The sequence below is a fragment of the Oscarella lobularis genome, chromosome 3 (assembly GCF_947507565.1).
Source record: "Oscarella lobularis chromosome 3, ooOscLobu1.1, whole genome shotgun sequence".
Taxonomy (NCBI): domain Eukaryota; kingdom Metazoa; phylum Porifera; class Homoscleromorpha; order Homosclerophorida; family Oscarellidae; genus Oscarella; species Oscarella lobularis.
This window is the reverse complement of record NC_089177.1, coordinates 848,787-874,774: the sequence shown is the minus strand read 5'-3', so window position 1 is coordinate 874,774 and position 25,988 is coordinate 848,787. Positions and strand designations below refer to the sequence as shown.

The following is a 25,988-nucleotide window of genomic DNA, read 5'->3' as shown; positions in this document are numbered from 1 at the left end:
TCAATAGAGCCTGCCAGAGCCCGCCTTTGTAACTCGCCAAGGGGCTTAGCGCGCACTAAGTTTTAACAAGATGTCCGTTGCTGCCTTTGGCCCGCTGGGCCTCGATGATCGCCTACTAAAAGTCCGTTTGGCACATTTTTAGCGCTATCACACACACATAGGTGTTGTACAGGCAGTTTCTCGGCTTGGCTGGTCAAAAACGACGCCGATTCAAGCAAAATCGATTCCGCTTGCACTCGCCGGCAAAGACGTTCTCGTAAAGGCGAAAACGGGCTCGGGAAAGACTGCAGCGTAAGAGCAGAAGTCAAGTATACAGTAAAGATCTCATCGAAAGCAACAGATACGCGATTCCGATCGTTCAAGCGATTCTGGAAGCGAAAAAGGCAAGGCATACCACGTAGGTAGCTTTATGTGATCCTGTTGTATCTAGCACTCTGCTAAGAGGGCCACGCGTGCTCTGGTCTTAGTCCCAACGAAAGAACTTTGCAAACAGGCTACAAAAAACCTCAAAGTTTGTAAAAAAAGATATGTGAGTTCAAATTTGAAATGAAATACGTTAGGAGTTGACGATGGCCTGCTCAAAGTTAGTCCGCGTGGTAGAAGTATCAAGTCAAAGCGGAACAGAGACACTGAGGTAATGAGCCAGCAAACACCTTTGCTCTGCATGACTGGTCTCTCCTCTACAGGGTCATCTTGGCTGATTGTCCGGACATTGTCGTGGGTACCCCTAGTCGAGTTCTTGCTCATTTGCAAGCAAAGGTGATAGATAATAAGGTCTCGTTGCTATGACAGCTGATGAATCTTATTAGACGATGTCAATTAAAGATTCTCTCAGTATGCTTGTTATTGATGAAGCTGATTTGGTTTTCTCGTTTGGATACAAAGATGACTTGGAAGCTTTGACGAGGCACTTGCACTCTCATCTCGACTAAATTCCCAATATATAGCGCTCTTCCTGCAGTTTTTTGCCCAAGATTTGCCAGACATTCTTGATATCTGCCACACTAAGTGAAGTCAGTGGATGTGGCACTCAATTTTAAGAATGCATGTACGCACTTGTCTTCTAGGATGTTGAACTGCTGAAGAAATTGGTACTTCACAATCCCGTCTCCGTTTCTTTGGACGAGGAAGAACTGAAAAAAGAGCAAGCCCAATTAGCTCAATACCATATAAGGCATTAAATGAATATTCACTAATGCGGTACATGGTAGCTATTTTTCTCTAGGTGTCAACCTGATGACAAATTTCTGCTGCTTTGTGCTCTTCTAAAACTCAAGTACTCTCATTATGTCATTTCCTTAGTATCAGTTCCAAGCTCTTCCTTTTGTCTAGACTGCTTCGTGGCAAGACGATACTGTTTGTTAATAGCGTCGATCGGTGTTATAGGTAAGAGAGAGCAGGCGGCCAACCTTCTCTCAAATGAAAGTCAATTAATTGCCAGATTAAAATTATTTATGGAGCAATTTGGGATTCCTGCATGTTTATTAAATCCGGAACTGCCTCAAAACTCGAGGTTTGTTTTGCGAAAAAGTAGAGGTTGATTTGGACTGATCTCATCTCGTAGGTGTCACGTAGTAGATCAGTTTAACCGCGGTGTGTACGATTACATAATTGCGTCAGATGAAATGAGTGCTCCATCAGACAAGAGTCGTAAGACTAAAAGGTGGGCTCCGGAATTGAAAGCAATGTGTACGTTCTTAAAAAATATTTTAGGAAGAAGAGTAGTGATAAGGAGTATGGCATAGCGAGAGGAATCGACTTCTTAGGTAGAAAGATCCGCTACTTTGCTTGACGTTTCCTTTACTCGTTTTACACTAGGCGTTGAAAATGTATTAAATTTTGATTTGCCAACGACTGCCAGCGCTTATGTTCACCGTGTTGGAAGGCACGAAAGGAGATAACCTATTCTTCTAATGACGTCATTGCTGGGCTTTAGAACTGCACGTGGAATGGAATATGGGAGTGCTTTGTCGTTCGTTTGCTCTGGTGAAGAGGAAGAGATTCTGAAGAAAGCGGAGGAAAAATTGAGCGGCGGAAAAGGTATCAATTGATGATTGATTTCTTCTCGTTGTTTGAATGTTGCCTAGATCCAGTGCGTCCGTACGAGTTTGATATGGCTGAAATCGAAGGATTTCGATATAGAGTCAACGTATGGCACTTTTTTCTATACTCCAAATGAGTCCACTAGATGACACGCCGTTCTTTTAGGATGCTCTGAAGATTGTCACACGAGCTGCCGGTACGTAAAAGTATCAAAATTTAAACTAATGAAAAGACGCGTTCTCTAAGTCCGGGAAGCCCGACTGAAAGAAATTCGCACAGAGCTTCTAAATTCAGAAAAGCTAAAAGTTTGCATTTGAAATCAAAGTTTAGGCCCTCAATTTTATATTTAGGCTCTTAGAATCAAAGTTTAGGCCCTCAATTTAATATTTAGGCTCTTAGAATCAAAGTTTATGCCCTCAATTTTATATTTAGGCTCTAAGAATCAAAGTTTAGGCCCTCAATTAAATATTTAGGCTCTTACAATCAAGGTTTAGACTCTCAATTTTATATTTAGTCCTTTAGAATTAAAGTTTAGGCCCTCTATTTTATATTTAGTTCTTTAGAATCAAAGTTTAAGCCCTCAATTTTATATTTAGGCCCTTAGAATCAAAGTTTAGGCCCTCAATTTTATATTTTGGCTCTTAGAATCAAAGTTTAGGCCAACAATTTTATATTTAATCTCTTAGAATCAAAGTTTAGGCCCTCAGTTTAATATTTAAGCTCTTAGAATCAAAGTATAGGCCCTGAATTTAATATTTAGGCTCTTAGAATCAAGTTTTAGGCCCTTACTTTTATATTTAGGTCATTAGAGTCAAAACTTAGGCCCTCAAATTTATATTTAGGCCTTTGGAATCAAAGTTTAAGCCCCCAATTTTATAATTAGGCTCTTAGAATCAAAGTTTAGGCCCTCAATTTTATATTTAGTCCTTTAGAATCAAAGTTTAGGCCCTTAGTTTAATATTTAAGCTCTTAGAATCAAAGATTAGGCCCTGAATTTAATATTTAGGCTCTTAGAATCAAGGTTTAGGCCCTAACTTTTATATTTAGGTCATTAGAGTCAAAACTAAGGCCCTCAAATTTATATTTAGGCCCTTGAAATCAAAGTTTAGGCCCCCAGTTTTATAATTATACTCTTAGAATCAAAATTTAGGCCCTCAATTTTATACTTAGGCTCTTAGAATCAAAGTTTAGGCCCTCAATTAAATATTTAGGCTCTTAGAATCAAGGTTTAGGCCCTCAATTTTATATTTAGTCCTTTAGAATCAAAGTTTAGGCCCTCAATTTAATATTTAGGCTCTTAGAATCAAGGTTTAGGCCCTTAATTTTATATTGAAGCCCTCAGAATCAAAGTTTAGGCCCCTTTTTTTTATATTTAGGACCTTAAAATCAAAGTTTAGGCCCTCAATTTTATATTTAGGCTCTTGGAATCAAAGTTTAGGCCCTCAATTTAATATTTAAGCTCTTAGAATCAAAGTTTAGGCCCTCAATTTTATATTTAGGCTCTAAAAATCAAAGTTTACGCCCTCAATTAAATCTTTAGGCTCTTAGAATCAAGGTTTAGGCCCTCAATTTTATATTTAGTTCTTTAGAATCAAAGTTTAACCCTCAATTTTATATTTAGGCTCTTAGAATCAAAGTTTAGGCCCTCAATTTTCTATTTAGGCTCTTAGAATCAAAGTTTATGCCCTCAATTTTATATTTAGGTTATTAGAGTCAAAACTTAGGCCCTCAAATTTATATTTAGGTCCTTGGAATCAAAGTTTAGGCCCCCAATTTTATAATTAGGCTCTTAGAATCAAAGTTTAGGCCCTCAATTTTATATTTAGTCCTTTAGAATCAAAGTTTAGGCCCTCAGTTTAATATTTAAGCTCTTAGAATCAAAGATTAGGCCCTGAATTTAATATTTAGGCTCTTAGAATCAAGGTTTAGGCCCTTACTTTTATATTTATGTCATTAGAGTCAAAACTAAGGCCCTCAAATTTATATTTAGGCCCTTGGAATCAAAGTTTAGGCTCCCAATTTTGTAATTAGGCTCTTAGAATCAAAATTTAGGCCCTCAATTTTATATTTAGGCCCTTAGAATCAAAGTTTAGGCCCTCAATTAAATATTTAGGCTCTTAGAATCAAGGTTTAGGCCCTGAATTTTATATTTAGTCCTTTAGAATCAAAGTTTAGGCGCTCAATTTTATAATTAGGCTCTTAGAATCAAAGTTTAGGCCCTCAATTTTATATTTAGTCCTTTAGAATCAAAGTTAAGCCCTCAGTTTAATATTTAAGATCTTAGAATCAAGGTTTAGGCCCTCAATTTTATATTTAGTCTTTTGGAATATAATTTTAGGCCCTCAATTTTATATTTAGTCCTTTGGAATATAATTTTAGGCCCTCAATTTTATATTTAGGCCCTAAGAATCAAAGTTTAGGCCCTCAATTTAATATTTAGGCTCTTAGAATCAAATTTAGGCCCTCAATTTTATATTTAGTCCTTTAGAATCAAAGTTTAGGCCAACAATTTTATATTTAGGTCCTTAGAATCAAAGTTTAGGCCCTCAATTTTATATTTAGGCTCTTGGAATCAAAGTTTAGGCCCTCAATTTAATATTTAAGCTCTTAGAATCAAAGTTTAGGCCCTCAATTTTATATTTAGGCTCTTAGAATCAAAGTTTAGGCCCTCAGTTTAATATTTAAGCTCTTAGAATCAAAGATTAGGCCCTGAATTTAATATTTAGGCTCTTAGAATCAAGGTTTAGGCCCTTACTTTTATATTTATGTCATTAGAGTCAAAACTAAGGCCCTCAAATTTATATTTAGGCCCTTGGAATCAAAGTTTAGGCTCCCAATTTTGTAATTAGGCTCTTAGAATCAAAATTTAGGCCCTCAATTTTATATTTAGGCCCTTAGAATCAAAGTTTAGGCCCTCAATTAAATATTTAGGCTCTTAGAATCAAGGTTTAGGCCCTGAATTTTATATTTAGTCCTTTAGAATCAAAGTTTAGGCGCTCAATTTTATAATTAGGCTCTTAGAATCAAAGTTTAGGCCCTCAATTTTATATTTAGTCCTTTAGAATCAAAGTTAAGCCCTCAGTTTAATATTTAAGATCTTAGAATCAAGGTTTAGGCCCTCAATTTTATATTTAGTCTTTTGGAATATAATTTTAGGCCCTCAATTTTATATTTAGTCCTTTGGAATATAATTTTAGGCCCTCAATTTTATATTTAGGCCCTAAGAATCAAAGTTTAGGCCCTCAATTTAATATTTAGGCTCTTAGAATCAAATTTAGGCCCTCAATTTTATATTTAGTCCTTTAGAATCAAAGTTTAGGCCAACAATTTTATATTTAGGTCCTTAGAATCAAAATTTAGGCCCTCAATTTTATATTTAGGCCCTTAGAATCAAAGTTTAGGCCTTCAATTTTATATTTAGGCTCTAAGAATCAAAGTTTAGGCCCTCAATTAAATATTTAGGCTCTTAGAATCAAGGTTTAGGCCCTGAATTTTATATTTAGTCCTTTAGAATCAAAGTTTAAGCCCTCAATTTTATATTTTGGCTCTCAGAATCAAAGTTTAGGCCCTCAATTTTATATTTTGGCTCTTAGAATCAAAGTTTAGGCCAACAATTTTATATTTAATCTCTTAGAATCAAAGTTTAGGCCCTCAGTTTAATATTTAAGCTCTTAGAATCAAAGTATAGGCCCTGAATTTAATATTTAGGCTCTTAGAATCAAGGTTTAGGTCCTTACTTTTATATTTAGGTCATTAGAGTCAAAACTTAGGCCCTCAAATTTATATTTAGGTCCTTGGAATCAAAGTTTAGGCCCCCAGTTTTATAATTATGCTCTTAGAATCAAAATTTAGGCCCTCAATTTTATATTTAGTCCTTTAGAATCAAAGTTTAGGCCTTCAATTTTATATTTAGGTCCTTAGAATCAAAGTTTAGGCCCTCAATTTTATATTTAGGCCCTTAGAATCAAAGTTTATGCCCTCAATTTTATATTTAGGCTCTAAGAATCAAAGTTTAGGCCCTCAATTAAACATTTAGGCTCTTACAGTCAAGGTTTAGACTCTCAATTTTATATTTAGTCCTTTAGAATTAAAGTTTAGGCCCTTAATTTTATATTTAGGCTCTTAGAATCAAAGTTTAGGCCAACAATTTTATATTTTGGCTCTTAGAATCAAAGTTTAGGCCCTCAGTTTAATATTTAAGCTCTTAGAATCAAAGTATAGGCCCTGAATTTAATATTTAGGCTCTTAGAATCAATGTTTAGGCCCTAACTTTTATATTTAGGACCTTAAAATCAAAGTTTAGGCCCTCAGTTTAATATTTAAGCTCTTAGAATCAAAGATTAGGCCCTGAATTTAATATTTAGGCTCTTAGAATCAAGGTTTAGGCCCTCAATTTTATATTTAGTCCTTTAGAATATAATTTTAGGCCCTCAATTTTATATTTAGGCCCTAAGAATCAAAGTTTAGGCCCTCAATTTAATATTTAGGCTCTTAGAATCAAATTTAGTCCCTTAATTTTATATTTAGTTTTTTAGAATCAAAGTTTAGGCCAACAATTTTATATTTAGGTCCTTAGAATCAAAGTTTAGGCCCTCAATTTTATATTTACGCCCTTAGAATCAAAGTTTAGGCCCTCAATTTTATATTTAGGCTCTAAGAATCAAAGTTTAGGCCCTCAATTAAATATTTAGGCTCTTACAATCAAGGTTTAGGCCCTGAATTTTATATTTAGTCCTTTAGAATCAAAGTTTAGGCCCTCAATTTTATATTTTGGCTCTTAGAATCAAAGTTTAGGCCCTCAATTATATATTTTGGCTCTTAGAATCAAAGTTTAGGCCAACAATTTTATATTTAATCTCTTAGAATCAAAGTTTAGGCCCTGAATTTAATATTTAGGCTCTTAGAATCAAGGTTTAGGTCCTTACTTTTATATTTAGGTCATTAGAGTCAAAACTTAGGCCCTCAAATTTATATTTAGATCCTTGAATCAAAGTTTAGGCCCCTAATTTTATAATTAGGCTCTTAGAATCAAAATTTAGGCCCTCAATTTTATATTTAGGCCCTCAGAATCAAAGTTTAGGCCCTCAATTTAATATTTAGGCTCTTAGAATCAAGGTTTAGGCCCTTAATTTTATATTTAGGTTCTCAGAATCAAAGTTTAGGCCCCTTTTTTTATATTTAGGACCTTAAAATCAAAGTTTAGGCCCTCAATTTTATATTTAGGCTCTTAGAATCAAAGTTTAGGCCCTCAATTTAATATTTAGGCTCTTAGAATCAAAGTTTATGCCCTCAATTTTATATTTAGGCTCTTGGAATCAAAGTTTAGGCCCTCAATTTAATATTTAAGCTCTTAGAATCAAAGTTTAGGCCCTCAATTTTATATTTAGGCTCTAAGAATCAAAGTTTACGCCCTCAATTAAATCTTTAGGCTCTTAGAATCAAGGTTTAGGCCCTCAATTTTATATTTAGTTCTTTAGAATCAAAGTTTAAGCCCTCAATTTTATATTTAGGCCCTTAGAATCAAAGTTTAGGCCCTCAATTTTTTATTTAGGCTCTTAGAATCAAAGTTTATGCCCTCAATTTTATATTTAGTTCTTTAGAATCAATATTTAGGCCCTCAATTTTATATTTAGGCCTTAAGAATCAAAGTTTAGGCCCTCAATTTTATATTTAGGCTCTTAGAATCAAAGTTTATGCCCTCAATTTTATATTTAGTCCTTTAGAATCAAAGTTTAGGTCCTCAATTTAATATTTAGGCCCTCAGAATCAAATTTAGGCCCTCAATTTTACATTTAGGCCTTAGAATCAAAGTTTAGGCTCTCAATTTTATATATAGGCTCTTAGAATCAAGGTTTAGGCCTTCAATTTTATATTTAGGTCCTTAGAATAAAAGTTTAGGCCCTCAATTTTATATTTAGGTTCTAAGAATCAAAGTTTAGGCCCTCAATTTTATATTTAGGCTCTTAGAATCAAGGTTTAGGCCCTCAATTTTATATTTAGTCCTTTAGAATATAATTTTAGGCCCTCAATTTTATATTTAGGCCCTAAGAATCAAAGTTTAGGCCCTCAATTTAATATTTAGGCTCTTAGAATCAAATTTAGTCCCTCAATTTTATATTTAGTCCTTTAGAATCAAAGTTTAGGCCAACAATTTTATATTTAAGTCCTTAGAATCAAAGTTTAGGCCCTCAATTTTATATTTAGGCCCTTAGAATCAAAGTTTAGGCCCTCAATTTTATATTTAGGCTCTAAGAATCAAAGTTTAGGCCCTCAATTAAATATTTAGGCTCTTAGAATCAAGGTTTAGGCCCTGAATTTTATATTTAGTTCTTTAGAATCAAAGTTTAAGCCCTCAATTTTATATTTTGGCTCTTAGAATCAAAGTTTAGGCCCTCAAATTTATATTTTGGCTCTTAGAATCAAAGTTTAGGCCAATAATTTTATATTTAATCTCTTAGAATCAAAGTTTAGGCCCTGAATTTAATATTTAGGCTCTTAGAATCAAGGTTTAGGTCCTTACTTTTATATTTAGGTCATTAGAGTCAAAACTTAGGCCCTCAAATTTATATTTAGGCCCTTGGAATCAAAGTTTAGGCCCCCAGTTTTATAATTTACTCTTAGAATAAAGTTTAGGCCCTCTATTTTATATTTAGTTCTTTAGAATCAAAGTTTAAGCCCTCAATTTTATATTTAGGCCCTTAGAATCAAAGTTTAGGCCTTCAATTAAATATTTAGGCTCTTAGAATCAAGGTTTAGGCCCTCAATTTTATATTTAGTTCTTTAGAATCAAAGTTTAAGCCCTCAATTTTATATTTAGGCCCTTAGAATCAAAGTTTAGGCCCTCAATTTTTTATTTAGGCTCTTAGAATCAAAGTTTATGCCCTCAATTTTATATTTAGTCCTTTAGAATCAAAGTTTAGGCCCTCAATTTTATATTTAGGCCCTACGAATCAAAGTTTAGGCCCTCAATTTTATATTTAGGCTCTAAGAATCAAAGTTTACGCCCTCAATTAAATCTTTAGGCTCTTAGAATCAAGGTTTAGGCCCTCAATTTTATATTTTGGCTCTTAGAATCAAAGTTTAGGCCCTGAATTTAATATTTAGGCTCTTAGAATCAAGGTTTAGGTCCTTACTTTTATATTTAGGTCATTAGAGTCAAAACTTAGGCCCTCAAATTTATATTTAGGCCCTTGGAATCAAAGTTTAGGCCCCCAATTTTATAATTAGGCTCTTAGAATCAAAGTTTAGGCCCTCAATTTTATATTTAGTCCTTTAGAATCAAAGTTTAGGCCCTTAGTTTAATATTTAAGCTCTTAGAATCAAAGATTAGGCTCTGAATTTAATATTTAGGCTCTTAGAATCAAGGTTTAGGCCCTAACTTTTATATTTAGGTCATTAGAGTCAAAACTAAGGCCCTCAAATTTATATTTAGGCCCTTGGAATCAAAGTTTAGGCCCCCAGTTTTATAATTATGCTCTTAGAATCAAAATTTAGGCCCTCAATTTTATATTTAGGCCCTTAAAATCAAAGTTTAGGCCCTCAATTAAATATTTAGGCTCTTATAATCAAGGTTTAGGCCCTCAATTTTATATTTAGTCTTTTGGAATATAATTTTAGGCCCTCAATTATATATTTAGGCCCTAAGAATCAAAGTTTAGGCCCTCAATTTAATATTTAGGCTCTTAGAATCAAATTTAGGCCCTCAATTTTATATTTAGTCCTTTAGAATCAATGTTTAGGCCAACAATTTTATATTTAGGCCCTTAGAATCAAAATTTAGGCCCTCAATTTTATATTTAGGCCCTTAGAATCAAAGTTTATGCCCTCAATTTTATATTTAGGCTCTAAGAATCAAAGTTTAGGCCCTCAATTAAACATTTAGGCTCTTACAGTCAAGGTTTAGACTCTCAATTTTATATTTAGTCCTTTAGAATTAAAGTTTAGGCCCTTAATTTTATATTTAGGCTCTTAGAATCAAAGTTTAGGCCAACAATTTTATATTTTGGCTCTTAGAATCAAAGTTTAGGCCCTCAGTTTAATATTTAAGCTCTTAGAATCAAAGTATAGGCCCTGAATTTAATATTTAGGCTCTTAGAATCAATGTTTAGGCCCTAACTTTTATATTTAGGACCTTAAAATCAAAGTTTAGGCCCTCAGTTTAATATTTAAGCTCTTAGAATCAAAGATTAGGCCCTGAATTTAATATTTAGGCTCTTAGAATCAAGGTTTAGGCCCTCAATTTTATATTTAGTCCTTTAGAATATAATTTTAGGCCCTCAATTTTATATTTAGGCCCTAAGAATCAAAGTTTAGGCCCTCAATTTAATATTTAGGCTCTTAGAATCAAATTTAGTCCCTTAATTTTATATTTAGTTTTTTAGAATCAAAGTTTAGGCCAACAATTTTATATTTAGGTCCTTAGAATCAAAGTTTAGGCCCTCAATTTTATATTTACGCCCTTAGAATCAAAGTTTAGGCCCTCAATTTTATATTTAGGCTCTAAGAATCAAAGTTTAGGCCCTCAATTAAATATTTAGGCTCTTACAATCAAGGTTTAGGCCCTGAATTTTATATTTAGTCCTTTAGAATCAAAGTTTAGGCCCTCAATTTTATATTTTGGCTCTTAGAATCAAAGTTTAGGCCCTCAATTATATATTTTGGCTCTTAGAATCAAAGTTTAGGCCAACAATTTTATATTTAATCTCTTAGAATCAAAGTTTAGGCCCTGAATTTAATATTTAGGCTCTTAGAATCAAGGTTTAGGTCCTTACTTTTATATTTAGGTCATTAGAGTCAAAACTTAGGCCCTCAAATTTATATTTAGACCCTTGAATCAAAGTTTAGGCCCCTAATTTTATAATTAGGCTCTTAGAATCAAAATTTAGGCCCTCAATTTTATATTTAGGCCCTCAGAATCAAAGTTTAGGCCCTCAATTTAATATTTAGGCTCTTAGAATCAAGGTTTAGGCCCTTAATTTTATATTTAGGTTCTCAGAATCAAAGTTTAGGCCCCTTTTTTTATATTTAGGACCTTAAAATCAAAGTTTAGGCCCTCAATTTTATATTTAGGCTCTTAGAATCAAAGTTTAGGCCCTCAATTTAATATTTAGGCTCTTAGAATCAAAGTTTATGCCCTCAATTTTATATTTAGGCTCTTGGAATCAAAGTTTAGGCCCTCAATTTAATATTTAAGCTCTTAGAATCAAAGTTTAGGCCCTCAATTTTATATTTAGGCTCTAAGAATCAAAGTTTACGCCCTCAATTAAATCTTTAGGCTCTTAGAATCAAGGTTTAGGCCCTCAATTTTATATTTAGTTCTTTAGAATCAAAGTTTAAGCCCTCAATTTTATATTTAGGCCCTTAGAATCAAAGTTTAGGCCCTCAATTTTTTATTTAGGCTCTTAGAATCAAAGTTTATGCCCTCAATTTTATATTTAGTTCTTTAGAATCAATATTTAGGCCCTCAATTTTATATTTAGGCCTTAAGAATCAAAGTTTAGGCCCTCAATTTTATATTTAGGCTCTTAGAATCAAAGTTTATGCCCTCAATTTTATATTTAGTTTTTTAGAATCAAAGTTTAGGTCCTCAATTTAATATTTAGGCCCTCAGAATCAAATTTAGGCCCTCAATTTTACATTTAGGCCTTAGAATCAAAGTTTAGGCTCTCAATTTTATATATAGGCTCTTAGAATCAAGGTTTAGGCCTTCAATTTTATATTTAGGTCCTTAGAATAAAAGTTTAGGCCCTCAATTTTATATTTAGGTTCTAAGAATCAAAGTTTAGGCCCTCAATTTTATATTTAGGCTCTTAGAATCAAGGTTTAGGCCCTCAATTTTATATTTAGTCCTTTAGAATATAATTTTAGGCCCTCAATTTTATATTTAGGCCCTAAGAATCAAAGTTTAGGCCCTCAATTTAATATTTAGGCTCTTAGAATCAAATTTAGTCCCTCAATTTTATATTTAGTCCTTTAGAATCAAAGTTTAGGCCAACAATTTTATATTTAAGTCCTTAGAATCAAAGTTTAGGCCCTCAATTTTATATTTAGGCCCTTAGAATCAAAGTTTAGGCCCTCAATTTTATATTTAGGCTCTAAGAATCAAAGTTTAGGCCCTCAATTAAATATTTAGGCTCTTAGAATCAAGGTTTAGGCCCTGAATTTTATATTTAGTTCTTTAGAATCAAAGTTTAAGCCCTCAATTTTATATTTTGGCTCTTAGAATCAAAGTTTAGGCCCTCAAATTTATATTTTGGCTCTTAGAATCAAAGTTTAGGCCAATAATTTTATATTTAATCTCTTAGAATCAAAGTTTAGGCCCTGAATTTAATATTTAGGCTCTTAGAATCAAGGTTTAGGTCCTTACTTTTATATTTAGGTCATTAGAGTCAAAACTTAGGCCCTCAAATTTATATTTAGGCCCTTGGAATCAAAGTTTAGGCCCCCAGTTTTATAATTTACTCTTAGAATAAAGTTTAGGCCCTCTATTTTATATTTAGTTCTTTAGAATCAAAGTTTAAGCCCTCAATTTTATATTTAGGCCCTTAGAATCAAAGTTTAGGCCTTCAATTAAATATTTAGGCTCTTAGAATCAAGGTTTAGGCCCTCAATTTTATATTTAGTTCTTTAGAATCAAAGTTTAAGCCCTCAATTTTATATTTAGGCCCTTAGAATCAAAGTTTAGGCCCTCAATTTTTTATTTAGGCTCTTAGAATCAAAGTTTATGCCCTCAATTTTATATTTAGTCCTTTAGAATCAAAGTTTAGGCCCTCAATTTTATATTTAGGCCCTACGAATCAAAGTTTAGGCCCTCAATTTTATATTTAGGCTCTAAGAATCAAAGTTTACGCCCTCAATTAAATCTTTAGGCTCTTAGAATCAAGGTTTAGGCCCTCAATTTTATATTTTGGCTCTTAGAATCAAAGTTTAGGCCCTGAATTTAATATTTAGGCTCTTAGAATCAAGGTTTAGGTCCTTACTTTTATATTTAGGTCATTAGAGTCAAAACTTAGGCCCTCAAATTTATATTTAGGCCCTTGGAATCAAAGTTTAGGCCCCCAATTTTATAATTAGGCTCTTAGAATCAAAGTTTAGGCCCTCAATTTTATATTTAGTCCTTTAGAATCAAAGTTTAGGCCCTTAGTTTAATATTTAAGCTCTTAGAATCAAAGATTAGGCTCTGAATTTAATATTTAGGCTCTTAGAATCAAGGTTTAGGCCCTAACTTTTATATTTAGGTCATTAGAGTCAAAACTAAGGCCCTCAAATTTATATTTAGGCCCTTGGAATCAAAGTTTAGGCCCCCAGTTTTATAATTATGCTCTTAGAATCAAAATTTAGGCCCTCAATTTTATATTTAGGCCCTTAAAATCAAAGTTTAGGCCCTCAATTAAATATTTAGGCTCTTATAATCAAGGTTTAGGCCCTCAATTTTATATTTAGTCTTTTGGAATATAATTTTAGGCCCTCAATTATATATTTAGGCCCTAAGAATCAAAGTTTAGGCCCTCAATTTAATATTTAGGCTCTTAGAATCAAATTTAGGCCCTCAATTTTATATTTAGTCCTTTAGAATCAATGTTTAGGCCAACAATTTTATATTTAGGCCCTTAGAATCAAAATTTAGGCCCTCAATTTTATATTTAGGCCCTTAGAATCAAAGTTTAGGCCCTCAATTTTATATTTAGGCTCTAAGAATCAAAGTTTAGGCCCTCAATTAAACATTTAGGCTCTTACAGTCAAGGTTTAGACTCTCAATTTTATATTTAGTTTTTTAGAATTAAAGTTTAGGCCCTTAATTTTATATTTAGGCTCTTAGAATCAAAGTTTAGGCCAACAATTTTATATTTTGGCTCTTAGAATCAAAGTTTAGGCCCTCAGTTTAATATTTAAGCTCTTAGAATCAAAGTATAGGCCCTGAATTTAATATTTAGGCTCTTAGAATCAATGTTTAGGCCCTAACTTTTATGTTTAGGTCATTAGAGTCAAAACTAAGGCCCTCAAATTTATATTTAGGCCCTTGGAATCAAAGTTTAGGCCCCCAGTTTTATAATTTACTCTTAGAATAAAGTTTAGGCCCTCTATTTTATATTTAGTTCTTTAGAATCAAAGTTTAAGCCCTCAATTTTATATTTAGGCCCTTAGAATCAAAGTTTAGGCCCTCAATTTTATATTTAGGCTCTTAGAGTCAAAGTTTAGGCCCTCAATTTTATATTTTGGCTCTTAGAATCAAAGTTTAGGCCCTCAGTTTAATATTTAAGCTCTTAGAATCAAAGTATAGGCCCTGAATTTAATATTTAGGCTCTTAGAATCAATGTTTTGGCCCTAACTTTTATATTTAGGTCATTAGAGTCAAAACTAAGGCCCTCAAATTTATATTTAGGCCCTTGGAATCAAAGTTTAGGCCCCCAGTTTTATAATTATGCTCTTAGAATCAAAATTTAGGCCCTCAATTTTATATTTAGTTCTTTAGAATCAAAGTTTAAGCCCTCAATTTTATATTTAGTTTTTTAGAATCAAAGTTTAGGCCCTCAATTTAATATTTAGGCTCTTAGAATCAAGGTTTTGGCCCTTAATTTTATATTGAAGCCCTCAGAATCAAAGTTTAGGCCCCTTTTTTTATATTTAGGACCTTAAAATCAAAGTTTAGGCCCTCAATTTTATATTTAGGCTCTTGGAATCAAAGTTTAGGCCCTCAATTTAATATTTAAGCTCTTAGAATCAAAGTTTAGGCCCTCAATTTTATATTTAGGCTCTAAGAATCAAAGTTTACGCCCTCAATTAAATCTTTAGGCTCTTAGAATCAAGGTTTAGGCCCTCAATTTTATATTTAGTTCTTTAGAATCAAAGTTTAAGCCCTCAATTTTATATTTAGGCCCTTAGAATCAAAGTTTAGGCCCTCAATTTTTTATTTAGGCTCTTAGAATCAAAGTTTATGCCCTCAATTTTATATTTAGTCCTTTAGAATCAAAGTTTAGGCCCTCAATTTTATATTTAGGCCCTAAGAATCAAAGTTTAGGCCCTCAATTTTATATTTAGGCTCTAAGAATCAAAGTTTACGCCCTCAAATAAATCTTTAGGCTCTTAGAATCAAGGTTTAGGTCCTCAATTTTATATTTAGTTCTTTAGAATCAAAGTTTAAGCCCTCAATTTTATATTTAGGCCCTTAGAATCAAAGTTTAGGCCCTCAATTTAATATTTAGGCTCTTAGAATCAAGGTTTAGGCCCTTAATTTTATATTGAAGCTCTCAGAATCAAAGTTTAGGCCCCTTTTTTTATATTTAGGACCTTAAAATCAAAGTTTAGGCCCTCAATTTTATATTTAGGCTCTTGGAATCAAAGTTTAGGCCCTCAATTTAATATTTAAGCTCTTAGAATCAAAGTTTAGGCCCTCAATTTTATATTTAGGCTCTAAGAATCAAAGTTTACGCCCTCAATTAAATCTTTAGGCTCTTAGAATCAAGGTTTAGGCTCTCAATTTTATATTTAGTTCTTTAGAATCAAAGTTTAAGCCCTCAATTTTATATTTAGGCTCTTAGAATCAAAGTTTAGGCCCTCAATTTTTTATTTAGGCTCTTAGAATCAAAGTTTATGCCCTCAATTTTATATTTAGTCCTTTAGAATCAAAGTTTAGGCCCTCAATTTTATATTTAGGCCCTAAGAATCAAAGTTTAGGCCCTCAATTTTATATTTAGGCTCTAAGAATCAAAGTTTACGCCCTCAAATAAATCTTTAGGCTCTTAGAATCAAGGTTTAGGTCCTCAATTTTATATTTAGTTCTTTAGAATCAAAGTTTAAGCCCTCAATTTTATATTTAGGCCCTTGGAATCAAAGTTTAGGCCCTCAATTTTTTATTTAGGCTCTTAGAATCAAAGTTTATGCCCTCAATTTTATATTTAGTCCTTTAGAATCAAAGTTTAGGCCCTCAATTTTATATTTAGGCCCTAAGAATCAAAGTTTAGGCCCTCAATTTTATATTTAGGCTCTAAGAATCAAAGTTTACGCCCTCAATTAAATCTTTAGGCTCTTAGAATCAAGGTTTAGGCCCTCAATTTTATATTTAGTTCTTTAGAATCAAAGTTTAAGCCCTCAATTTTATATTTAGGCTCTTAGAATCAAAGTTTAGGCCCTCAATTTTATATTTAGGCTCTTAGAATCAAAGTTTAAGCCCTCAATTAAATCTTTAGGCTCTTAGAATCAAGGTTTAGGCCCTCAATTTTATATTTAGGCCCTTAGAATCAAAGTTTAGGCCCTCAATTTTTTATTTAGGCTCTTAGAATCAAAGTTTAGGCCTTCAATTTTATATTTAGGTCCTTAGAATAAAAGTTTAGGCCCTCAATTTTATATTTAGGTTCTAAGAATCAAAGTTTAGGCCCTCAATTTTATATTTAGGCTCTTAGAATCAAGGTTTAGGCCCTCAATTTTATATTTAGTCCTTTAGAATATAATTTTAGGCCCTCAATTTTATATTTAGGCCCTAAGAATCAAAGTTTAGGCCCTCAATTTAATATTTAGGCTCTTAGAATCAAATTTAGTCCCTCAATTTTATATTTAGTCCTTTAGAATCAAAGTTTAGGCCAACAATTTTATATTTAGGTCCTTAGAATCAAAGTTTAGGCCCTCAATTTTATATTTAGGCCCTTAGAATCAAAGTTTAGGCCCTCAATTTTATATTTAGGCTCTAAGAATCAAAGTTTAGGCCCTCAATTAAATATTTAGGCTCTTAGAATCAAGGTTTAGGCCCTGAATTTTATATTTAGTTCTTTAGAATCAAAGTTTAAGCCCTCAATTTTATATTTTGGCTCTTAGAATCAAAGTTTAGGCCCTCAATTTTATATTTTGGCTCTTAGAATCAAAGTTTAGGCCAACCATTTTGTATTTAATCTCTTAGAATCAAAGTTTAGGCCCTGAATTTAATATTTAGGCTCTTAGAATCAAGGTTTAGGTCCTTACTTTTATATTTAGGTCATTAGAGTCAAAACTTAGGCCCTCAAATTTATATTTAGGCCCTTGGAATCAAAGTTTAGGCCCCCAGTTTTATAATTATGCTCTTAGAATCAAAATTTAGGCCCTCAATTTTATATTTAGTCCTTTAGAATCAAAGTTTAGGCCCTCAATTTTATATTTAGGCTTTTAGAATCAAAGTTTATGCCCTCAATTTTATATTTAGGCTCTAAGAATCAAAGTTTAGGCCCTCAATTAAACATTTAGGCTCTTACAGTCAAGGTTTAGACTCTCAATTTTATATTTAGTCCTTTAGAATTAAAGTTTAGGCCCTTAATTTTATATTTAGGCTCTTAGAATCAAAGTTTAGGCCAACAATTTTATATTTTGGCTCTTAGAATCAAAGTTTAGGCCCTCAGTTTAATATTTAAGCTCTTAGAATCAAAGTATAGGCCCTGAATTTAATATTTAGGCTCTTAGAATCAATGTTTAGGCCCTAACTTTTATATTTAGGTCATTAGAGTCAAAACTAAGGCCCTCAAATTTATATTTAGGCCCTTGGAATCAAAGTTTAGGCCCCCAGTTTTATAATTATGCTCTTAGAATAAAGTTTAGGCCCTCTATTTTATATTTAGTTCTTTAGAATCAAAGTTTAAGCCCTCAATTTTATATTTAGGCCCTCAGAATCAAAGTTTAGGCCCTCAATTTTATATTTAGGCTCTTAGAGTCAAAGTTTAGGCCCTCAATTTTATATTTTGGCTCTTAGAATCAAAGTTTAGGCCCTCAGTTTAATATTTAAGCTCTTAGAATCAAAGTATAGGCCCTGAATTTAATATTTAGGCTCTTAGAATCAATGTTTTGGCCCTAACTTTTATATTTAGGTCATTAGAGTCAAAACTAAGGCCCTCAAATTTATATTTAGGCCCTTGGAATCAAAGTTTAGGCCCCCAGTTTATAATTATGCTCTTAGAATCAAAGTTTAGGCCCTCAATTTAATATTTAAGCTCTTAGAATCAAGGTTTAGGCCCTTAATTTTATATTGAAGCCCTCAGAATCAAAGTTTAGGCCCCTTTTTTTATATTTAGGACCTTAAAATCAAAGTTTAGGCCCTCAATTTTATATTCAGTATCTTGGAATCAAAGTTTAGGCCCTCAATTTAATATTTAAGCTCTTAGAATCAAAGTTTAGGCCCTCAATTTTATATTTAGGCTCTTAGAATCAAAGTTTAGGCCCTCAGTTTAATATTTAAGCTCTTAGAATCAAAGATTAGGCCCTGAATTTAATATTTAGGCTCTTAGAATCAAGGTTTAGGCCCTCAATTTTATATTTAGTCCTTTAGAATATAATTTTAGGCCCTCAATTTTATATTTAGGCCCTAAGAATCAAAGTTTAGGCCCTCAATTTAATATTTAGGCTCTTAGAATCAAATTTAGTCCCTTAATTTTATATTTAGTCCTTTAGAATCAAAGTTTAGGCCAACAATTTTATATTTAGGTCTTTAGAATCAAAGTTTAGGCCCTCAATTTTATATTTAGGCCCTTAGAATCAAAGTTTAGGCCCTCAATTTTATATTTAGGCTCTAAGAATCAAAGTTTAGGCCCTCAATTAAATATTTAGGCTCTTACAATCAAGGTTTAGGCCCTGAATTTTATATTTAGTCCTTTAGAATCAAAGTTTAGGCCCTCAATTTTATATTTTGGCTCTTAGAATCAAAGTTTAGGCCCTCAATTATATATTTTGGCTCTTAGAATCAAAGTATAGGCCCTGAATTTAATATTTAGGCTCTTAGAATCAATGTTTAGGCCCTAACTTTTATATTTAGGTCATTAGAGTCAAAACTAAGGCCCTCAAATTTATATTTAGGCCCTTGGAATCAAAGTTTAGGCCCCCAGTTTTATAATTATGCTCTTAGAATCAAAATTTAGGCCCTCAATTTTATATTTAGTTCTTTAGAATCAAAGTTTAAGCCCTCAATTTTATATTTAGTTTTTTAGAATCAAAGTTTAGGCCCTCAATTTAATATTTAGGCTCTTAGAATCAAGGTTTAGGCCCTTAATTTTATATTGAAGCCCTCAGAATCAAAGTTTAGGCCCCTTTTTTTATATTTAGGACCTTAAAATCAAAGTTTAGGCCCTCAATTTTATATTTAGGCTCTTGGAATCAAAGTTTAGGCCCTCAATTTAATATTTAAGCTCTTAGAATCAAAGTTTAGGCCCTCAATTTTATATTTAGGCTCTAAGAATCAAAGTTTACGCCTTCAATTAAATCTTTAGGCTCTTAGAATCAAGGTTTAGGCCCTCAATTTTATATTTAGTTCTTTAGAATCAAAGTTTAAGCCCTCAATTTTATATTTAGGCCCTTAGAATCAAAGTTTAGGCCCTCAATTTTTTATTTAGGCTCTTAGAATCAAAGTTTATGCCCTCAATTTTATATTTAGTCCTTTAGAATCAAAGTTTAGGCCCTCAATTTTATATTTAGGCCCTCAGAATCAAAGTTTAGGCCCTCAATTTTATATTTAGGCTCTAAGAATCAAAGTTTACGCCCTCAAATAAATCTTTAGGCTCTTAGAATCAAGGTTTAGGCCCTCAATTTTATATTTAGTTCTTTAGAATCAAAGTTTAAGCCCTCAATTTTATATTTAGGCCCTTAGAATCAAAGTTTAGGCCCTCAATTTTTTATTTAGGCTCTTAGAATCAAAGTTTATGCCCTCAATTTTATATTTAGTCTTTTAGAATCAAAGTTTAGGCCCTCAATTTTATATTTAGGCCCTAAGAATCAAAGTTTAGGCCCTCAATTTTATATTTAGGCTCTAAGAATCAAAGTTTACGCCCTCAATTAAATCTTTAGGCTCTTCGAATCAAGGTTTAGGCCCTCAATTTTATATTTAGTTCTTTAGAATCAAAGTTTAAGCCCTCAATTTTATATTTAGGCCCTTAGAATCAAAGTTTAGGCCCTCAATTTTTTATTTAGGCTCTTAGAATCAAAGTTTATGCCCTCAATTTTATATTTAGTCCTTTAGAATCAAAGTTTAGGCCCTCAATTTTATATTTAGGCCTTAAGAATCAAAGTTTAGGCCCTCAATTTTATATTTAGGCTCTTAGAATCAAAGTTTATGCCCTCAATTTTATATTTAGTCCTTTAGAATCAAAGTTTAGGTCCTCAATTTAATATTTAGGCCCTCAGAATCAAATTTAGGCCCTCAATTTTACATTTAGGCCTTAGAATCAAAGTTTAGGCTCTCAATTTTATATATAGGCTCTTAGAATCAAAGTTTAGGCCTTCAATTTTATATTTAGGTCCTTAGAATAAAAGTTTAGGCCCTCAATTTTATATTTAGGTTCTAAGAATCAAAGTTTAGGCCCTCAATTTTATATTTAGGCTCTTAGAATCAAGGTTTAGGCCCTCAATTTTATATTTAGTCTTTTGGAATATAATTTTAGGCCCTCAATTTTATATTTAGTCCTTTGGAATATAATTTTAGGCCCTCAATTTTATATTTAGGCCCTAAGAATCAAAGTTTAGGCCCTCAATTTAATATTTAGGCTCTTAGAATCAAATTTAGTCCCTCAATTTTATATTTAGTCCTTTAGAATCAAAGTTTAGGCCAACAATTTTATATTTAGGTCCTTAGAATCAAAGTTTAGGCCCTCAATTTTATATTTAGGCCCTTAGAATCAAAGTTTAGGCCCTCAATTTTATATTTAGGCTCTAAGAATCAAAGTTTAGGCCCTCAATTAATTATTTAGGCTTTTAGAATCAAGGTTTAGGCCCTGAATTTTATATTTAGTTCTTTAGAATCAAAGTTTAAGCCCTCAATTTTATATTTTGGCTCTTAGAATCAAAGTTTAGGCCCTCAATTTTATATTTTGGCTCTTAGAATCAAAGTTTAGGCCAACAATTTTATATTTAATCTCTCAGAATCAAAGTTTAGGCCCTCAATTATATATTTAGGCCCTAAGAATCAAAATTTAGGCCCTCAATTTAATATTTAGGCTCTTAGAATCAAATTTAGGCCCTCAATTTTATATTTAGTTTTTTAGAATCAATGTTTAGGCCAACAATTTTATATTTAGGTCCTTAGAATCAAAATTTAGGCCCTCAATTTTATATTTAGGCCCTTAGAATCAAAGTTTAGGCCCTCAATTTTATATTTAGGCTCTAAGAATCAAAGTTTAGGCCCTCAATTAAATATTTAGGCTCTTACAATCAAGGTTTAGGCCCTGAATTTTATATTTAGTTCTTTAGAATCAAAGTTTAAGCCCTCAATTTTATATTTTGGCTCTTAGAATCAAAGTTTAGGCCCTCAATTTTATATTTTGGCTCTTAGAATCAAAGTTTAGGCCAACAATTTTATATTTAATCTCTTAGAATCAAAGTTTAGGCTCTGAATTTAATATTTAGGCTCTTAGAATCAAGGTTTAGGTCCTTACTTTTATATTTAGGTCATTAGAGTCAAAACTTAGGCCCTCAAATTTATATTTAGGCCCTTGGAATCAAAGTTTAGGCCCCCAATTTTATAATTAGGCTCTTAGAATCAAAGTTTAGGCCCTCAATTTTATATTTAGTCCTTTAGAATCAAAGTTTAGGCCCTTAGTTTAATATTTAAGCTCTTAGAATCAAAGATTAGGCCCTGAATTTAATATTTAGGCTCTTAGAATCAAGGTTTAGGCCCTAACTTTTATATTTAGGTCATTAGAGTCAAAACTAAGGCCCTCAAATTTATATTTTGGCCCTTGGAATCAAAGTTTAGGCCCCCAGTTTTATAATTATGCTCTTAGAATCAAAATTTAGGCCCTCAATTTTACATTTAGGCCCTTAAAATCAAAGTTTAGGCCCTCAATTAAATATTTAGGCCCTAAGAATCAAAGTTTAGGCCCTCAATTTTATATTTAGGCTCTTAGAATCAAATTTAGGCCCTCAATTTTATATTTAGTTCTTTAGAATCAAAGTTTAGGCCTTCAATTTTATATTTAGTTCTTTAGAATCAAAGTTTAGGCCTTCAATTTTATATTTAGGTCCTTAGAATCAAAGTTTAGGCCCATTTAGGCCCTTATTATCAAAGTTTATGCCCTCAATTTTATATTTAGGCTCTAACAATCAAAGTTTAAACCCTCAGTTTAATATTTAAGCTCTTAGAATCGAAGTTTAGGCCCTCAATTTTATATTTAGTTTTTTAGAATCAAAGTTTAGGCCCTCAATTTTATATTTAGTCCTTTAGAATCAAAGTTTAGGCCTTCAATTTTATATTTAGGTCCTTAGAATCAAAGTTTAGGCCCTCAATTTTATATTTAGGCCCTTAGAATCAAAGTTTATGTCCTCAATTTTATATTTAGGCTCTAAGAATCAAAGTTTAGGCCCTCAATTAAAGATTTAGGCTCTTACAGTCAAGGTTTAGACTCTCAATTTTATATTTAGTCCTTTAGAATTAAAGTTTAGGCCCTTAATTTTATATTTAGGCTCTTAGAATCAAAGTTTAGGCCAACAATTTTATATTTTGGCTCTTAGAATCAAAGTTTAGGCCCTCAGTTTAATATTTAAGCTCTTAGAATCAAAGTATAGGCCCTGAATTTAATATTTAGGCTCTTAGAATCAATGTTTAGGCCCTAACTTTTATATTTAGGTCATTAGAGTCAAAACTAAGGCCCTCAAATTTATATTTAGGCCCTTGGAATCAAAGTTTAGGCCCCCAGTTTTATAATTATGCTCTTATAATAAAGTTTAGGCCCTCTATTTTATATTTAGTTCTTTAGAATCAAAGTTTAAGCCCTCAATTTTATATTTAGGCCCTTAGAATCAAAGTTTAGGCCCTCAATTTTATATTTAGGCTCTTAGAGTCAAAGTTTAGGCCCTCAATTTTATATTTTGGCTCTTAGAATCAAAGTTTAGGCCCTCAGTTTAATATTTAAGCTCTTAGAATCAAAGTATAGGCCCTGAATTTAATATTTAGGCTCTTAGAATCAATGTTTTGGCCCTAACTTTTATATTTAGGTCATTAGAGTCAAAACTAAGGCCCTCAAATTTATATTTAGGCCCTTGGAATCAAAGTTTAGGCCCCCAGTTTTATAATTATGCTCTTAGAATCAAAATTTAGGCCCTCAATTTTATATTTAAGCCCTTAGAATCAAAGTTTAGGCCCTCAATTTAATATTTAAGCTCTTAGAATCAAAGTTTAGGCCCTCAATTTTATATTTAGGCTCTTAGAATCAAAGTTTAGGCCCTCAGTTTAATATTTAAGCTCTTAGAATCAAAGATTAGGCCCTGAATTTAATATTTAGGCTCTTAGAATCAAGGTTTAGGCCCTCAATTTTATATTTAGTCCTTTAGAATCAAAGTTTAGGCCAACAATTTTATATTTAGGTCCTTAGAATCAAAGTTTAGGCCCTCAATTTTATATTTAGGCCCTTAGAATCAAAGTTTAGGCCCTCAATTTTATATTTAGGCTCTAAGAATCAAAGTTTAGGCCCTCAATTAAATATTTAGGCTCTTACAATCAAGGTTTAGGCCCTGAATTTTATATTTAGTCCTTTAGAATCAAAGTTTAAGCCCTCAATTTTATATTTTGGCTCTTAGAATCAAAGTTTAGGCCCTCAATTATATATTTTGGCTCTTAGAATCAAAGTTTAGGCCAACAATTTTATATTTAATCTCTTAGAATCAAAGATTAGGCCCTGAATTTAATATTTAGGCTCTTCGAATCAAGGTTTAGGCCCTTACTTTTATATTTAGGTCATTAGAGTCAAAACTAAGGCCCTCAAATTTATATTTAGGCCCTTGGAATCAAAGTTTAGGCCCCCAATTTTATAATTAGGCTCTTAGAATCAAAATTTAGGCCCTCAATTTTATATTTAGGCCCTTAGAATCAAAGTTTAGGCCCTCAATTTAATATTTAGGCTCTTAGAATCAAGGTTTAGGCCCTTAATTTTATATTTAGGTTCTCAGAATCAAAGTTTAGGCCCCTTTTTTTATATTTAGGACCTTAAAATCAAAGTTTAGGCCCTCAATTTTATATTTAGGCTCTTAGAATCAAAGTTTAGGCCCTCAATTTAATATTTAGGCTCTTAGAATCAAAGTTTATGCCCTCAATTTTATATTTAGGCTCTAAGAATCAAAGTTTAGGCCCTCAATTAAATATTTAGGCTCTTACAATCAAGGTTTAGACTCTCAATTTTATATTTAGTCCTTTAGAATTAAAGTTTAGGCCCTCTATTTTATATTTAGTTCTTTAGAATCAAAGTTTAAGCCCTCAATTTTATATTTAGGCCCTTAGAATCAAAGTTTAGGCCTTCAATTTTATATTTTGGCTTTTAGAATCAAAGTTTAGGCCCTCAATTTTATATTTTGGCTTTTAGAATCAAAGTTTAGGCCAACAATTTTATATTTAATCTCTTAGAATCAAAGTTTAGGCCCTCAATTAAATCTTTAGGCTCTTAGAATCAAGGTTTAGGCCCTCAATTTTTTATTTAGTTCTTTAGAATCAAAGTTTAAGCCCTCAATTTTATATTTAGGCTCTTAGAATCAAAGTTTAGGCCCTCAATTTTATATTTAGGCTCTTAGAATCAAAGTTTATGCCCTTAATTTTATATTTAGTCCTTTAGAATCAAAGTTTAGGCCCTCAATTTTATATTTAGTCCTTTAGAATCAAAGTTAAGCCCTCAGTTTAATATTTAAGCTCTTAGAATCAAAGATTAGGCCCTGAATTTAATATTTAGGCTCTTAGAATCAAGGTTTAGGCCCTAACTTTTATATTTAGGTCATTAGAGTCAAAAGTAAGGCCCTCAAATTTATATTTAGGCCCTTGGAATCAAAGTTTAGGCCCCCAGTTTTATAATTATGCTCTTAGAATCAAAATTTAGGCCCTCAATTTTATATTTAGGCCCTTAAAATCAAAGTTTAGGCCCTCAATTAAATATTTAGGCTCTTAGAATCAAGGTTTGGGCCCTCAATTTTATATTTAGTCTTTTAGAATCAAAGTTTAGGCCCTCAATTTAATATTTAAGCTCTTAGAATCAAGGTTTAGGCCCTCAATTTTATATTTAGTTCTTTAGAATCAAAGTTTAGGCCCTCAATTTTATATTTAGGCTCTTAGAATCAAAGTTTATGCCCTCAATTTTATATTTAGTCCTTTACAATCAAAGTTTAGGCCCTCAATTTTATATTTAGGCCCTAAGAATCAAAGTTTAGGCCCTCAATTTTATATTTAGGCTCTAAGAATCAAAGTTTAGGCCCTCAATTAAATATTTAGGCTCTTACAGTCAAGGTTTAGACTCTCAATTTTATATTTAGTTCTTTAGAATTAAAGTTTAGGCCCTTAATTTATATTTAGGCTCTTAGAATCAAAGTTTAGGCCAACATTTTTATATTTAATCTCTTAGAATCAAAGTTTAAACCCTCAGTTTAATATTTAAGCTCTTAGTATTGCTGTTTTGACGTCACTTGTATGCTGTGGCTTTGCGCTTAGGCTCACTTTCAAGATAATCCGAGAGATCTCCAGGTGCTTCGTCACGACAAGAATCTTCATCCGACTCGCGTTCAACAGCATCTAAAAAACGTTCCAACATATTTAGGTGGGTTCAAAAAAGAAAGGGCTGAAATCGCGTCTTTATTTGCTTTGAAATTACCAGTGCCTGCGGCGCTCAAGTCTTCCTTTGGACGCGACGGTCCGCCTTCAAAGAAATTCTACCGGAAAGGGCAAGGCCACTCATCAAAGGTAGAACTTCTCTCGCATCGGAACTCGTTTCTTATTTCTTCTGTTGCAGGCGCAGAAGCGTAAGATGGATCCCTTGAAGTCTTTCAAATTTACACGTGATGAACCCAAAGCCAAAAAGGTACAGTGCATATCTAGATATCTTTGCCTCGTAATGAGTTCTCTTCTTCTTTTGCGTTTCTAGACAAAAGCGTAATACCTATTTCTTGGTCTATAAGTACGTATATCAAATTGATTCCTTTCCCTCTTGCTTCATCATTACCTCTTCTCCTCCTGCGTCATCTTTCTGGGCAAAGGT

At 32.3% G+C, this 25,988-nt stretch overlaps 1 protein-coding gene across 1 annotated transcript; it reads left to right on the top strand.

Moving 5' to 3' along the window:
• The first annotated feature begins 30 nt into the window (after positions 1–30).
• Positions 31–25,986, top strand: LOC136184795 (probable ATP-dependent RNA helicase DDX56). The gene is made up of 23 exons (XM_065971770.1): positions 31–121; positions 173–291; positions 341–383; positions 431–511; positions 561–634; positions 687–759; positions 810–907; positions 962–1,013; positions 1,068–1,174; positions 1,226–1,276; positions 1,333–1,386; positions 1,442–1,513; positions 1,565–1,663; positions 1,714–1,766; positions 1,819–1,885; positions 1,937–2,040; positions 2,088–2,149; positions 2,209–2,239; positions 2,290–2,348; positions 25,445–25,550; positions 25,608–25,693; positions 25,743–25,811; positions 25,875–25,986. The coding sequence occupies exons 1-23, from the start codon at positions 71–73 to the stop codon at positions 25,884–25,886; spliced, it is 1,623 nt and encodes a 540-aa protein (XP_065827842.1). The 5' UTR covers positions 31–70; the 3' UTR covers positions 25,887–25,986.
• Positions 25,987–25,988: the final 2 nt, after the last annotated feature.